The following is a 16,372-nucleotide window of genomic DNA, read 5'->3' on the forward strand; positions in this document are numbered from 1 at the left end:
ATGCTGGCTAGGACTGATAGGAGTTGGAATCAAACAATATTTGGGAGGAATGCACTACATTGACTATCCCTGGGCAGTAGGAAAGTATAGCGGGAGTTGCACCCGTAGCAAAAAGGTCTGCAAGTAGCCTCTTTTGAGAAGAGCTAGTGAGTGCTTGGTTCATGAGCCTTCACACATACACACCCCAAGTGCAGAGTGCAGCTTCAGTAACACAGCTGCTGGCCCAGGAGGGATAAAGTATCAGTACTGATCCCATTGCCCCATATAATTTTTGATATCTGTGATATTCAGGGGTTTTGTTTGTTTGTTTATAAACTGGACTTGTTTTTATGTATTTTAATTCTCATATCTGTAAACTGCTTTGAGATTACGTTGCTAATGGCAAGTGATACATAAATATTATTAAATACAAAGTAAATCAAATCGAATCAAATTGTCTAAGGCTTCAGCCACAGAGTGAAAACCAAAAAAAGAACATTCCCTGATTAAGTGGTAGGATTGTAAACAAGTAACAAGTTTGGAATGTTTGAAAGAACATAGGAAATACCCTGATGGAAGGGAGTTTTTTAGTCATTAGTATTAGCACTAGATTTCAATTCAATTATGAATTGCTTCTCATAAAACACCCTGAAGTGATTTTACAATAAAATCACACGTTAAACAATTTCCAGTAGCAACACATTGGGATAAAAATATTCCCTTAAAAGTCTTTTTGGAAAATTGAAGGTTCAAAGGTTATTTAACCAAAGGTTATTAAACTTGTGAGACTGGTAGCCTCTGTGCTTGCAGAAAACTCAAATACACAACAAAGAGTCTTGTGGCACATTAAGAACTAGCACATTTTATGATGGCTGTAGACTAAAACTCGTGTTGCGCTATGATCTGCAGTTTTCTGGTGTATTATGCCCACATGAATGTAGGGTTAGGGGGGATGTAGACAATGGAGTTAAATGGCAATAAAATGGAAATATCACAGTCTCACAATTCAGTTAGAGCTTAGATGAACTTTCCTCAACCCAATACCATTCAAATGCTGTTGGATTGCAACTCCTATCACCTCCGATTGTTGCATGCTGGCTAGGACTGATGGGAGTCCAACAGCATAAACTAGAGGGCATCAGGCTGGAGTAGGCTGGTTTAATGTATGGTGCCACTTTTATTCAGCAATGCTAAAACGATTGCGATATCATGAATTATTGCCACTGTGGTCATTTTGCGTGCATCTAATAAAATTTCCACAGAAGTGACCTGCTTCACTGCAGCAGGTCAAGGGACTTATTGTTAGTGGGCCCCCTGCTGAGGAGCAACCATCCACAGATGCCCAACTATGCTCGCTTGTGGTACCAACTCCAATTTCCATTTAATTCCAGTCTTATATCCCCCACCTTCAAATGTATTTGCTCAGTGGGCAGGACACACATGCATGAATGGTGGGGGTGGTGTCTGCCCCCATTTCCCTGACACACATTATTTAAGCAGAGTTATAATGCCCAGATAGGGCTACAATATAGAACTGAAGGGTGTTCCAAGTGTTAATGAGTAGAAAAGCAGATTGCCTGTGGCTGGAATACGAAGATGAACTTATCCACATTTACCTTTTGCCTCATTCTTACACTTTAATCCTCTGTGCTCAAATGTGGGTTCCTCTCCAACTTTCCCTGTGGAAATATACACTTTAAACTGAAGTGAAACCAAACAGCAATCTGGCTTTTCCGTGGACTGCTGTTTGCTCCAATTGAGCTTTTAAGAGCAGCTTTTTGTGGGGAAAGCTGTGGGGTAAACAAAACAATACAAAAACAAAAGCACTCAGACATGGAGCTTTTAAATGTGGACCGTGCCTAGAAAGAGCAGAGGAAAGGTAAGTGTGGATAGGCCTGAGAGATTAACATTTCCGCTCCTAGTTCTTGCTGACATGATTAACAGAAATCCCTTTAGCCTCTCTGTTCTCCTGCTTGTGCCTCTGTGCAGCTCTGTTCTGCAAATACAATAGTCTTGTTCCAGTGCAATTTAATTGCAATTGTTAAAAATACACTGAGAGCCTCAAGTGTAAAGCAGTATAAAATGTTATTTTTGGAGTTCTATTGTTGCTTGAGGCTGCCTGGGTGCCAAGCAAAATATAACTAAAAACACATTTTTAAATCCACAGCCAAAAGCAACACAGACTCTAATGATGATGAAATGCTCTGCAAACACAACTAGAAAAACTTCTCCCACAGCTGCCACCCCCTTCCACCAATGCAGATATTTAAAGAAAGGCTGCAATTTTATTAGGAACCCCGACCCACTGCAATCAATGAGACTCTCTGAAGAACATGAGCAGCCCCCTGTTGGATCATGTCCATGTCCCATCTAGTCCAGCAACCTGTTCTCATAGTGGCCAAACAGGTGCCCATGGGAAACACTCAAGCAGGACCAGAGCATAACATCACACTCCACACCTGTGATTCCCCAGCAACTGGTAGTCGGAGGTATATTGACTCCAAAAGTGGAGGTACACCATACCCATTGTGGCTAGTAGCCATTGATCATCATATCCTCCATTTTGAAGCCATCTAAGTTGATCTTCCATATCAACGTGGCTAGGATTAGGCGTCAAAGAGAAAGTGGGGGATATCTAGTGCTGTGTCTCTTAAAAACTCAGTAGGCCCTGCCACCTCTGCTCACATTGCTCACCAACCCTGCCTTCCTGTCACACCCCCCAAGCTCCATAACCTTTGCTAACCCCCTCCCTGTACACCTCGCCCCAAAGCCCTTCCCTTACAGCTTACCCCCGAAACCCTCCCCTCCCTCCTAGATAAGAATATAAGAGCCTGCTGGATCAGGCCATTGGTCCATCTGGTCCAGAATCCTGTTCTCACAGTGGCCAACCATATACCCTAAGCAGGGCACAAGAGCACCCTCCCCTCCCATGGTTTCTTGCAGCTGGTATTCAGAAGCATTACTGCATCCATCTGTGGAGTTCACACAGCCCGTTCTCCCATCCCCTCGCAGTTTCCACAACCCCACTCCCTGTCCCCTCATAGCTTGCTCCATCTATGCTCATTCCTGTTCATTCCCCACTCCCACCCCTGAGGCTTTCTTCTCTTGGCCGAGGTGGCGGCAGGATGAAGGGGAGAAACACTTTGTTGTCATCACCCCTGTTATGTTCTGGTGGACCAGAACATAACAGGATTTGCAGATACCCCGACTTCACCTTGCTGTTGCATATCCCTGAGATACTGGTGGCCTTGTAGTGGTTGGAGATAGTTCCTTCTTGCTGATTTTGCAGCTGGCACTGACATGGAGGAAAGGAATAGGAGGCAGAGAGAAGGGGAAGCTGACTGAGAAAGGGGAGAATCTGTGAGGAGAGGCAGAGCTTAATCTGAATCTGGCCTTTTCCCAGTTACTCCTTCTCTCACCACCACCACGACGTGTTTTTCGTACCTTCTCACTTTGTGTCTCTATCTCCATGTAAGCTCCCTGGAAAATAGGGTGGTGGCCATGGAGTCTTGGCTCCTCTCAACACTACTTAAGTGTATGTAAAAACAGTTTGAATTTGGGCAGAAAGGTCTTGCCACTCCCCTTGAAGCTCACCTTACCCACAGATTCACCTCAACTTCTCTGTGCCTGGGGCAGAAAAGAGCAAATGTACCTGCTTTCACCAAGTTTGGAGAGAGGGAGGTGTTCTGGCAGCAGTAAAAGTGGGGGGGGGCATGGTGGCAGGGGGTAGTATATTCCCATTTCGGCTCATTTCCATTTTGGCCAACAGTGTCTCTGAGATTTGTTTCTGAGTAGACACTCATAAGGGGATTGTCTCATGAAAATGTGATCCCTGCAGAAATGAAAGTGACCCACTTCCAAAACAATGCGGAAATGTATCGTGTGCACAGTTGCAACCCCAATTTTATATACTTCAGACTAATATGCCCCATTATACTGTGGGGCTTTTTGCAATCTTATTTGGGAGTAAGTTCCACTGAACAAGGACTTACTTCTGAGTAAGCCAGCAGAGGAATGTCCATGGGGCTTACCTCTGAGCAGATGCACACACATTTGAACTCCTAGGCTATAATGCAATTCCTTAGCAAACTTAGATGGACAGATTGATTTCAGTGCAGCCGAAGAAACTTGTTGAGCATGGAGGTGAAGGTGGGGGGTGAATGCTAATTATGTCCTCAGGTAACAGGGTGGGGAAAGCCCAGATTGAATTGGGGGGCTAAGAGGAAAGGAGCTAGTGGCCTAAGCAGAACAACCTAAATACCTGTAAAGCCATGTACGCTGAAATATAAGAGAAAACCTTCATACATAAATGATCCACTGCAAAAGTTCCTTCAGTTTTTTTTAATTCTTCTGTCATTCCTCCAAGGGGTTGAAGATAAAGTTAATAATAATAACAAATTATTTTATTATTTATACATCGCCCATTTGGCTGGGTATATAAGTGGGTTTCTTTACCCCCCCCCCACAACAACAAACAACCAGCCTGTAAAGGGAAGGCAAAGAAAGACTGAATGGCCCACGATCACCCAGTGAGCTTCGTGGCTGCACTGGGAAATCGAATACATCGCTTCCTTTAAAAACCGCGAGGACCTAGCACGAGGAGGGAACCTGTGGCCCGCCATGTGCCGATGGATTTCAGCTCCCACCAGCCCCAGTCTGCAAGGCCAGTGGTCGTGGTTGATGGGAGTGGTTGGAAACAACATAAAAACATAAAAACAACCCTGTACAGTATATAGGACCATGGCTTAGGCTTAATAGTTAATCAGTCCGCCTGTAAACGGAGGCGCGAGTGGAAATGGAAAGGCGGAATACAAGCAGCGAAGTAGGTGCAGGATGAGTTTCTCCTGTTCCCACAAGGAGGTGCGGGGAGGTGGGAACGGGACGCCGGAACTTACGGTATATTTCGGACTTGTGGAAGGGACGCCGGAGCCATTTGGGCGAAGAACGCGTGGCTGCCCGGAGCGCTTCAGCGGGTGCTCTAGTGACGGCGGGAACCACCATGGCGGGTGGATGGTAATGCCGGTGACGGTCCGAAAACTCGCCTTACCATGGTAAGGGGTGGAGAATGGGCTCCAATCCCCCCTCTGTCTCACAGGGGGATTCTACCCCATAGGAGCTCCCCTTCTCCTCCCCGCCCCCTGTCAGCACCCTTCTCCCTCCCTCTCCAAGCATGACTCCCCTTCTTAAATTGGCCGGGATAGAAACTGGAGAGGGCAATAAGTAGGTGGGTAAACAAATAAAATAAATGAAAGCCCTGCCCTGTAGGACTACGGCGACCAACTTTTAAACACTCCGCGTCCTCCGAATTCTGTTGTCCCGCGTGTGTTTTGAGCACATGCAGAGTTCTTCTCCACTTCCTCCCGACACCCGCTAAAGGGAAGCATCAGCTTTTTCTTTTTTTAAAAGAAACGACTGTGCATCCAACTAAGTTGGGTGGGTATTAAGTATACCCATTGAAATCATAGTCATGTCTGAATCTCAGTGGGTACGTTTTGAGTGGAACTTAGTTGGGTGCAGCCCAAAGTGTGTAGCTCTTAGCACATATGCATAGTTGTTCCTCCACTTCCTGGCACACCTGTCCCACACTGCCTCATGAAGGACAGCATCCATTTCAAAAGGATGAAGTTGATTTTTTTTAAAAAAATATGTTTAAACGGTCTCCCTTCCCAAGAGTGACACATTTGAAAATAGGGAAGATTATCAAACATGTTATTTTTTTGTGCATCTCTGTGTTTGTTTTCTGGCTTTACATCCTCCCATTTTTGCAGCTGAGAATAAAATTCTACCTACTTCTTCCTAGCAATACCACCCGTCTGCACCTTTCATATCAAACTGGCTTGCCAAGATTTTACCTCTGAAAGTTTGCTTCAAGAAGAAGCTCTTGTAAACCTTCCTTCCCCCCCATAGTTAATATCACCCCTTATCCTAAGGCTATTTCATGTACAAAACATTTATGTGTAGGAAATGGTGTGAAACAAGTCTGTGCATTTGTCATCTATGGGGATCATGCATGTATTCATTGAATTAGCTTTATGCGTGGAGCGCAGCTGCAATGGGAGTTTGCAGCCTGGATGTGGAGGGTCAGTGAATTATAAATAACTGACAAAAGGGTTTCTAACATACTTTTCTCCACTTAATTGTTTTCTGGGTGGGACTTGCTGGATATGTGAAGCAGGAAGCTGAAAGTAGAGGTCAAATTTCTGGAAACAGTGGAAGAGATTGCATTTTTTTTCTTTTTCCTCATCTTCCTATCTTTTGCTGAAAGCTTCTTTTTTTTTTTTTTTTTTTTTTTTGCCAAATCAGAACTCACTGGTTCCTTCTTTCCCTTTCTCTGTGCAATCCGTAATGGATATTGTACCTTTAGGTTGCATCAATATCCCTTTCCCAACCTTTGTTTTGTATAGCATCCTCCTTTCTCCTAGATACTTTCCATGCCAAACTTTCTCCAGTAAATATCAGAAGTTCCTACTTGGTGTTTTTGTTCTCTTCTTTTTAGGTACCTGTCTTAATCTTATTTATTGCATTTATATCCCAATTTGCTTCCATTGTGGAACTCGGGGCAGTGTTGTGCATTATGTTTCCAGGGAATCCAAGCATTGACCAGCAAGGCTGCCGTATCCTGCATCTTCAGTCCATGCATCATTATTCAATGTGTACCCATTCTCCTGGACTCTTTCCACACTGCTTTTGTTCTTTCATGTGTTTCTTACCTACATTTGCCTCTGGAACCCTGTTGGGGATGAAACAGGTATGGGAAAAGTCGGAAAGAGAAGGATTAAAGAACTGCTGTTCTCTATTGCAAAGTTTCTCCTGTTTCATCTTTCTTTTTTGCAATGGTGTAGGGGGGCCCATCATCAGAGTAATGCAGCTTAACATATAATTAGGCCCTCACGATACTTCCCGGAAACTTTATTGCACCTGCCCTTTGTAGTCATACCCTGGAACACGTAGGATACCTGTGGCCATTTATATGTTGCTGGATTACACCCCCAGTTATCCCTGACCACTGGCCATGCTGGCTGGGGCTGTTGGGAGCTGGAGTCCAGCAAAAGCTGGGTTTCTCATCAATTCCCTTGAAAGTTCTTCCAGGTTCTCTTTCGAGCTGGTGTCATCTTCAGTTATTCCAGATCTTTCTCCTCCTGTGAGGTGGCTTTTCATAGCTGATGTGGTCTGACCAAGGCAGAATAAAGTGGTACTATTACTTCTCTTCATCAAGACACTAGACTTCTGTTGATGCAGTCTAGAATAGCATTAGCTTTTTTTGTTGCTGCATCACACTGTAGACTCATGTTAAACGTGTGGTCTACTAAGACCTCCAGATCCTTTTCACATGTACTACTGGCAAGCCAGGTGTCCTCCATCTTATCTTTGTGCAGCTGGTTATTCCTGCCTAAGTGCAGAAGATGACGTATGTCCCTACTGAAATTTATTTTGTTCATTTTAGCCCAGTTCTCCAATCTGTTAAGGTCATATTGCATCCTGTTTCTTTCTTCAGCTGCATTAGTTACCCCTCCCAGTTTAGTGCCATCTGCAGTTTGGATCAGCATCGTCTCAGTTCTTTCACCCAACTCATTTAGATAGACATTGAACAAAAACGGACCCAGGACAGAATCCTACAATACTCAACTTGTCCCTGTTTTCCAGGATAACAACGAATAACTAGTAAGCACTCTCTGGATTCAGACACTCAGCCAGCTACAAATTCACCTAAAGGTTACCTTGTCCAGTCTATATTTTACCAGTTTCTCCACAAGAATATCATGGGGGACTTTGTCAAGAGCCTTACTGAAATCAAGATACACCACATTCACAGCTTGTAACTCTATCAAATAAAGAAATGTTATTTGTCAGGCCTGACTTGTTTTTGAGAAACCCATGCTGGGTTTTAATAATCACATCATCCTTTTCTAAGTGCTCACAGATCAATTATTTAATAAGCTGTTCTAGGACCTTTCCTTCTATCAATAAGCTCACTAGTTGGTAGTTATCTGGGACTTCTTCCTCTCCCTTTTGAAGATGGGGACAACTTTTTGCCCACCTCCTGCCTGCAGGGACCTCACCTTTTCTAGAATTCTCAAAGGTTATAGACCAGAGGTTCTGAGATTACATGTGGAAGCACCTTTAGTACCCTTGGATGCATCTCATCAGGTCCTGGAGATTTAAATTCATATAAGGCAGCTAGATGTTTCCTTACCACCTTTTTTCCTGTCTTGGGCTGCAGCCCCACCTTGCATCGTTTATTCTATTATTGCCAGGTTGGGTACTGCCTTCATTTTGGGTGGAGACAGAAGCAAAGTAGCTGTTGAGTTGAGCAGTTCTGCCTTCTGACACCCAATAGCTTTTCTCCATCTTCAGCATGCAGAGGGAGATTATGAGGGGAGTGATTGTTGCTTGTTAAAAATATGTACATCTGTTAAAATGCTTTGGAGTGCATAATGCTGCTGTGGCATTTGTCTAATGATGTCTTGAGATGATGGATTTATAGTTGGGAACCATGGAGGAAAAAGAGAAATGAGAATTTAAAAAGATACAATAAGCATCCTGTGTGGGAGATCAAGCCCTTGCTTGGCAATGGAAAACTATGAAGGTGATCCATTCTAATGAAGTGGGACCTGATTAACATCAAGGGAAAAGGCATGGTTGAAAGGATGCTTATCAGGTCTGGGTTTGGTCTGTGCCAGGATGGGAGAACACCCAGGAACACCATGTAAACCATCTTTATCTCCATTGTGGAATAGAAATGTGATAAATATAATAATAATAATAATAATAATAATAATAATAATAATAATAGTAATAATAATAGTAATAGTAATAATAGTAATAATAGTAATAATAATACTTGACATTAAGTTGCCTTAAATATAAATGACCAGAGCACTTGCATGCACTGCCACAATTAAGCATAGCAGATGGAGGGCTGAGAGAACAGTAAATCTGAAGAAGTATTGATACAGATGGGACAAAGGTGGCATGCTCATATCTCCATACTCCCTCCCCAAGGAGTCATGCTCTACCCATCTTCTCCCATTTCCATCCATGCTTTGAACATTCTCAAGCTCCAGTGTAATTAATTATGTGCTCTTGAAGCCCACTTTGATTCCAAAGCAAAGTACTTTCTATCTGTAGCTCTTGGCTGCATCTGTTCTTGCAATAGCCTGACAACCTTCCCCAGCCTATTTTGCTTAAGAGAATGTAGTTATCTTTGTTTTATAAATACACACCCCTCAATCCATATCCTTTTGAATTTTACCAGAAAAGTGAATAACTGCACTGGCTATACATTTTATAATGAAAGACATTATTGATGATTATTTTACTTGCTGTATTTATGGACCATCCTTCCACCATAACTGCCCCCAATGTGGTTTTACAAAAAAGAAAAAGAGATTTCAAAACAGTTCACGCAATTACAGTCTTAAAAATAAATCTAGCAATCATTTGGCAAAAATAGCAGCAGTCAAATAGGAATAACAGCAGGAGAGTCAAAACAGAGTGTCAGAACAAGTAACAGTACAATAATAACTATTAATTTCATTTCTGAAGGCAAAAAAATAGTGAAGGGAATTGTAGTTGCATGTCACAGAATGCCCCATTTCTTGCTTAGGTAGGCAGCCTGTTGTTCCTAATTTCAAAAGCCTTCAGCAAGCAGTCAGTTCAGATCTCTTGCAAGAGTAATCTGCCCCATGTCCAATATCTTGCACGGTGTGAAGGCTTAGGTGGGGGAGAGAGATAGCGAAATGTCAGAAAAAGAGAAAAGGGATTGGATGGGAGAAAGAAAGAAAGAGGGGCAGACACATACTTTGCTTGGTGTTCTAGACCACTGCTTGCTTTGGTCCTACCCAGCATGTAGCCCTTGACAGATTACCTCGAGCCCTGGTTTCTTGGAAATGAGCAGCATGCTTGTGCACACTGCCCGGTTGCTCTTGCTTCATTTCTCCCTTGGCACAAGCACAAAAAACAATCATGACAAACAAGCATGACTCCCTACCACATCTGAGCCAAGGATTGTGGTGTCTCCAATATAAGTGAGTATTCATAAGCCAATAACAAGCCATTTTTAAAGCTGGCTAGTGCTCATAGCTTTTAAAGGAGAAAGACCTGTGATTCAGATGTTTTGAGAAGTGAAGCTTAATTGCAGTGTCCTAGTCTCTTCTTCCACTGACTATGGGATAGGAATGAAGGAGGAATGATCAGGTAAGGAGCAGGAGTTGATTAAGAACCTAAGAACAGTCCTGCAGGATCTGGCCAAGCTGTCATTCTAGTCCAGCATCCTGTTCTTACAGTAACCAGCTAGATGCTTGTGGGAAACCAGCAAGTACAAGAGCCCTCTCCCTTCCTGTGGTTTCCAACAACTTCTATTCATGAGCATTGCTGCCTCCAGCAACGGAGGGAGACCGTAGCCATCATGACAGTTCTTGATGCTCAGAAGATTGCTTCACAGGAGAAGGACAAGCATGATCCAGCCTATGCTCTGTGTACAGGAGTGGAATGCCCACAGTTCTTCACATGTGGGAGATAATGGTTCAGTGGCTGGGCAAATTGGCTCACAGAACTACATTCCAGGGTTTACTTTAGTGAAAAATTATTGACCTTTATTGAACAATGATAATAAATTATTTACATTGATTTTGTCACAAAGATTTAAAAAGTTTTTAAAAAATTTCATTCATGATCAATGTGGCTATTGGCCAAGAGACGTCGCCTGGAACACATTATGTATTTTGGAATATCTGAATTGCCACAGTGAGAAGCAAGCTGCTTTGATATTTTGGAATGCAGGAAAAGCCTTTGACAATGTGAATTGGGTATTCTTGTTTAGAGTATAGCAAGAAATGAACTTTGGAGATAACTTTATTAAATGGATAATACCTATTTATACATCACACAAGGCCCAGATAATTGTTAATGGAGAACTGATAAAACCATGCAAAATATAGAAGGGGACAAGGCAAGGGTGTCCATGGTTCCCACTGCTTTTCATTTTGGTCTTGGTAGTCTTGCTAAGAGACATTACACAATATGAGAGAATGATGAGAGTAAAGATCCAAAAAGAAACTTATAAGTAACAGGCATTTGATGGAAACTTGATGTTAGTTCTGGAAAATCTGCTACAGGGAGTAGAGATTCTTATGTATAAACTAATTTTGATATGTTACCAGGCTTTAAGGTTAATCACCAGAAAATGAAAATGTTAATAAAGAATATGACAACAGAAGATCAGAAGGTTTTGTTGAAGAAACCAGGGCTCCAAATTGGGAAAAAGTAAAATATTTGGATGTTGTTATGTCAAATGTCAAATTGTACAGTGGTGCCCCGCAAGACGAACGCCTCGCAAGACGGAAAACCCGCTAGACGAAAGGGTTTTCCGTTTTGGAGGCACTTCGCAAAACGAATTTCCCTATGGGCTTGCTTCGCAAGACGAAAATGTCTTGCGAGTTCCTGTGGGGTTTTTTCCCTCCCCCCCCCTTTTCCTAAGCCCTAAGCCGCTTATCAGCTGATCCGCTGATAAGCCGCTTATCAGCAGATCCGCTAAAAGCCGCTAAACCGCTAATATCGCTAATCCGCTAAGCTGTCAATGGGCTTGCTTCGCAAGACGAAAAAACCGCTATACGAAGAGCCTCACGGAACGGATTAACTTCATCTTGCGGTTGTATCTGTAGGACTATGTGTCCACTCTTTATTATCATAAAATTTTAAGCAAAATAATAAGCAGACCCCCCCAATAAGCAGACCCCCCCCCACATACATCATATGTACTTACAGTACAGGAGAGAAGGGTTCAGGCAGCCGTTGGATCTGTCACATCACAGGATGGCATGCGCTCAATATAAAAACAAGTGGAGGTTTCCTGAATGCATGTAAAGTGGAGGTTTCCTGTGTAGAACGGCCGGCGCCGCTAGAGGGCAGACGTTCTCTGGCTTGTAGGCTGCCGCGCATGTGCTGAAGAGGCGGCTTTCTTGTGTGTTTTTTTAAAAAAGCGAGAATAAAAGGTGAAGGCTGGCGGCCGGTGGCGGCTACACGGGCCACATGACGAGGTCTGGCGGGCCGGATTCGGCCCGCGGGCCTTGTGTTTGACACCCGTGGCCTAGAATGATGCCTTTATTTCAAACAATACCTATTTTGACTAATGATTTCTGTTTAAACAATGACAGAAAGATTAATCTAAGTTTTTATTTCAGGAGAAAAAACCACGAAAGTATTGCAAGATGCAAAGGATTGGGTTTACCTGATTTGAAATTGTACTTTGCAGCTTGTTGCTTAGGGTGGAAGAAGGAATGGCTGACATTGAGAAATAAGAGATTTTTGGAACTAGAAGGATGTGAGTTGAGGTTTGGATGCCATGGATATTTGTGGTACGTTAAAGTTAAAAGTTAATGTGGATTTCAAAAATAACTTTATTAGATGTGCCTTATTAAGAATCTGGAATAGAAATAAACCTAGGTGATGTACAAAGACATTGTTATGGATTTCAGCACAAGAAGCCTTTTATAGAAAAGAGGTGACAGGCAAAGAGAAATGGTTAACCTATCAAGACTTCTTAAGAGTGGAACCAAGGAGATGGTAAAATTAAAACACGGGAACTTTTAGCACTGGAAGGTTATAGCTTCCAGTGGTTTTCTCATCTACAACTAGCGGAGAATCAAGCTGGATAAAAAGACTTTGGTGTAGAACAAAAAAACATTTTGAAATACAGTTGTGTACAAATGATGAACATGTTGTTGCAAAAATGTATAAACTTTGGTTGAAATTGAAATTTAATCTAACACTTGATTAAATGTGGAATTTTTTTGGTTGTAATAGATGGAACATATGTGGATGAAAGTGCTAAGATTTACATTGTGTTATGGTCTTAAAGATTTTTTAAATATACTGATGTATCAATGGTATACAGTCCTACCTTGATTTTCTAACAGGATGTGTTCCGGAAATCCGTCCAACTTCCGAAACATTTGGAAACCAAGGCACGGCTTCTGATTGGCCACAGGAGTGTCCTGCAGTCAATTGGAAGCCGCGCCGGATGTTCAGCTTCCGAGGCAAAGTTCGCAAACTGGAACACCTACTTCTGGGTTTGTGATGTTTGAGTTCCGAGTTGTTTGTGAACTAAGTTGTTTGAAAACCAAGGTACAGTGGTACCTCGATTTACGAACTTAATCCATTCTGGAAGTCAATTCTTAAACCAAAACCGTTCTTAAACCGAGGCACACTTTCCCTAATGAGGCCTCCTGCCGTTGGTGCCCTTCCACCATTCAGATTCCATTCTTAGACCGAGGTAAAATTCTCAAACCAAGACACTATTTCTGGTTTTGTGGTACGTTAAAGTTAAAAGTTAATGTGGATTTCAAAAATAACTTTATTAGATGTGCCTTATTAAGAATCTGGAATAGAAATAAACCTAGGTGATGTACAAAGACATTGTTATGGATTTCACCACAAGAAGCCTTTTATAGAAAAGAGGTGACAGGCAAAGAGAAATGGTTAACCTATCAAGACCTCCCCCCCCCCCCCATACATCATATGTACTTACAGTACAGGAGAGAAGGGTTCAGGCAGCCGTTGGATCTGTCACATCACAGGATGGCATGCGCTCAATATAAAAACAAGTGGAGGTTTCCTGAATGCATGTAAAGTGGAGGTTTCCTGTGTAGAACGGCCGGCGCCGCTAGAGGGCAGACGTTCTCTGGCTTGTAGGCTGCCGCGCATGCGCTGAAGAGGCGGCTTTCTTGTGTAAAAAAAAAAAAAAAGCGAGAATAAAAGGTGAAGGCTGGCGGCCGGTGGTGGCTACATGGGCCACATGACAAGGTCTGGCGGGCCGGATTCGGCCCGCAGGCCTTGTGTTTGACACCCGTGGCCTAGAATGATGCCTTTATTTCAAACAATACCTATTTTGACTAATGATTTCTGTTTAAACAATGACAGAAAGATTAATCTAAGTTTTTATTTCAGGAGAAAAAACCAAAGTATTGCAAGATGCAAAGGATTGGGTTTACCTGATTTGAAATTGTACTTTGCAGCTTGTTGCTTAGGGTGGAAGAAGGAATGGCTGACATTGAGAAATAAGAGATTTTTGGAACTAGAAGGATGTGAGTTGAGGTTTGGATGCCATGGATATTTGTGGTGAAGTTGATGTGTTTAATTTGAGAAAAATCATTGTTGAAGTTTACTAAAGATTGTTATAGATTTTTGGCGTGAAAAGAAAATGAGCATGTGATATCTGGGTTTGAGGATTGAAGAAATTAGTGGTCTACAGAAAGTGTAATAATTGGGTGGATCCACTTGGAGTGGATGTTTTGATTAATTCTCTCTATATAGCTGACAGACAAAAATGGGAAATTATTCTTTTTTCTTTTCTTTTTTCTTTGTGTTTTTATTTAGATTAGTTTTTTTATCTTTAAAATTCTGGAAAGATATTGGATATACGGTATTAATTTTTGTATATCTTTTTTCAAAGTTCAATAAAACCTCTTGGGAAAAATAACATGTTAGCAGTCTTTATTCTAGATTTACATGTGTGCTGAAAGAGAGGAGAAGCCAGAATATTTAGGATGGTTATCACCTAATTAAACGGAGAAGTGACTTATCCCATGAGTTTTAGTTGAGTAATTATTAAATTTCCATATGGAAGAAAACAATATTTTGGAAAGAGAATAGGGAAATTGTTCTTGAACAGTAGGCTTCAACCTTTTCAGACCTAGGACCCACTTTTAACCCAAGCATGCATTTGAGGACCCATTTATTAATCTTTAACCATATATTTGTATGCTGGTAGTGCTCCTGTTGCAACCCTTCTTGGATCAGGCCCACCAGTTGAATATCAGTGTTCTAGATGATGCATGAAGCATTGCATCCTGCATGGGAGATAAAGGAGGCGTTCTCCTTAAGATGGTACATGCCCTCTTCGGTGTTTGTAATTATACAAGCAATAGAAATTAAAGGTAACATGTTTTAAAAAACCATTTTGGGGTATTTTTTCATCAGTCGTAAGTTTTAAATTGCTTTGTCTTAACATACTAAGGCTGCAATCCTATATACTCACTTTCCTTACTTCTTCCCAGACATACAAATAATTAAGCTGTGAATTTTGCTGCTGTAATTAGCTGCTTTGTTTTAAACTATGCATTTCTTTTTGAAGACTTTTGTCTGTAAATACCTTCTGGGACTCTTTAAATCGTTGAAGTGAAAATAGGCTGACAAAACCCAACATTTTACTCAAGGCCATGTTCACACATAGAATCATAGCACTATGCCATAAAGGAGGTGTAAGGAACCTCAAGCTCGGGGGCTAAATGTGGCTCCTCGGTCTTCTCTGTCTGGTCCTCAGCAGTTTCCTCAGGCCACACTCCTTCCCTGGCTATACCCCTCATTGGCCTGCTCCATGCTCTTGAGGGTTTTGCCTGTCTGGAATATGTCCTAGAACTCTGACCATACCTCTTCCTTTCCTGGATAGAAACTAGTCTGCTGTACAAAAGTAACATTTACATTTGTTGTTCTGGCCCTGCTCACTACTGATTGTTGTTGGGGGCGAAACAAACCCTGATCCCAGGTTCTGATAATCTATATCATTTGTGGTTCATTTATCCGCTTGCGCAAAGAGGGGAGTGAAGCGGGAGCACATGGGCAGTTCACGGTGTGACTTACTAAACATTATGATTTATTGTTACCTGCAAACATGGCCAAGAAGTGGCAATTTATATTTTACTCAGAGCAGTGTCTTTAAAAAGAAAAAGAAAAAGAGCAAGGCTTCTGCATCCTTGAACCACAAACAGAGGATGTGCCTTCAGAATCTTTACAGTAAGGTTTTATATGTGCCAAGGATAATAAATCAGTTCTAACTTTGCCCATGAATGGATTTCATTGCACTGTAAAATGAACTGTTGTAGCAAAGCAATTACTCTGTGAAAGATGGGAGAGAACAAGAAGTTCTTCAGCAAATAAAGTAGGAAAGGAGGCTTTAAATAACTGGATGAAGTTTTGTTGCATCTCATAGTAGTAAAGTAACATGGCAAATGTGTGCTTTGTATTAAGAACCTGGGTCTGGTTTAGATCCAGCCTTTTTGAGCTTTAAGTGCAGCTATGAGTCACTTGCTTCTGATAAGACTCCTCCAGGGCCTGTGAAGCTGGTTTCATGTGGACATTCTATAGACAATTTTTACGATCTGTATATAGTGTTATTCTTAAATCCCCCTCTTCGGGAGTACTAACATACTTGTCAAATAAACCAGTATCCTGCATTCTTCCATGTCTGGCTAAAGATGGTTGTTGCTGGTTTTCTTAACAGCTTGCTGGCTTGGGCTAGACTCTGTCACTGAATTGCTTTTTGAAGTAGTTTGTGCTTGTAGAATTCAAACTGGAAAATACAGCAGTCTATATATGGACTCTGCATCGTGTGCTG

The 16,372-nt window shown here is 42.0% G+C and overlaps 1 protein-coding gene across 2 annotated transcripts in view; it reads left to right on the top strand.

The window, feature by feature from the left end:
* The first annotated feature begins 4,423 nt into the window (after nucleotides 1-4,423).
* LOC309333537 (ubiquitin carboxyl-terminal hydrolase 12-A-like) overlaps nucleotides 4,424-16,372 on the top strand; it is a 54,667-nt gene continuing 42,718 nt past the window's right edge. Inside the window, exon 1 of one of the 2 annotated variants that reach the window (XM_081847206.1) lies at nucleotides 4,424-5,030. In XM_081847206.1, coding sequence (XP_081703332.1) covers nucleotides 5,028-5,030 — 3 coding nt within the window. In that variant the 5' untranslated portion in view covers nucleotides 4,424-5,027. The remainder of the gene's footprint in view (nucleotides 5,031-16,372) is intronic. The other variant, XM_081847207.1, reaches the window with a different exon arrangement.

The sequence above is a fragment of the Podarcis erhardii genome (genome assembly GCF_964252035.2).
Source record: "Podarcis erhardii genome assembly, chromosome: Z".
Lineage (NCBI taxonomy): Eukaryota > Metazoa > Chordata > Lepidosauria > Squamata > Lacertidae > Podarcis > Podarcis erhardii.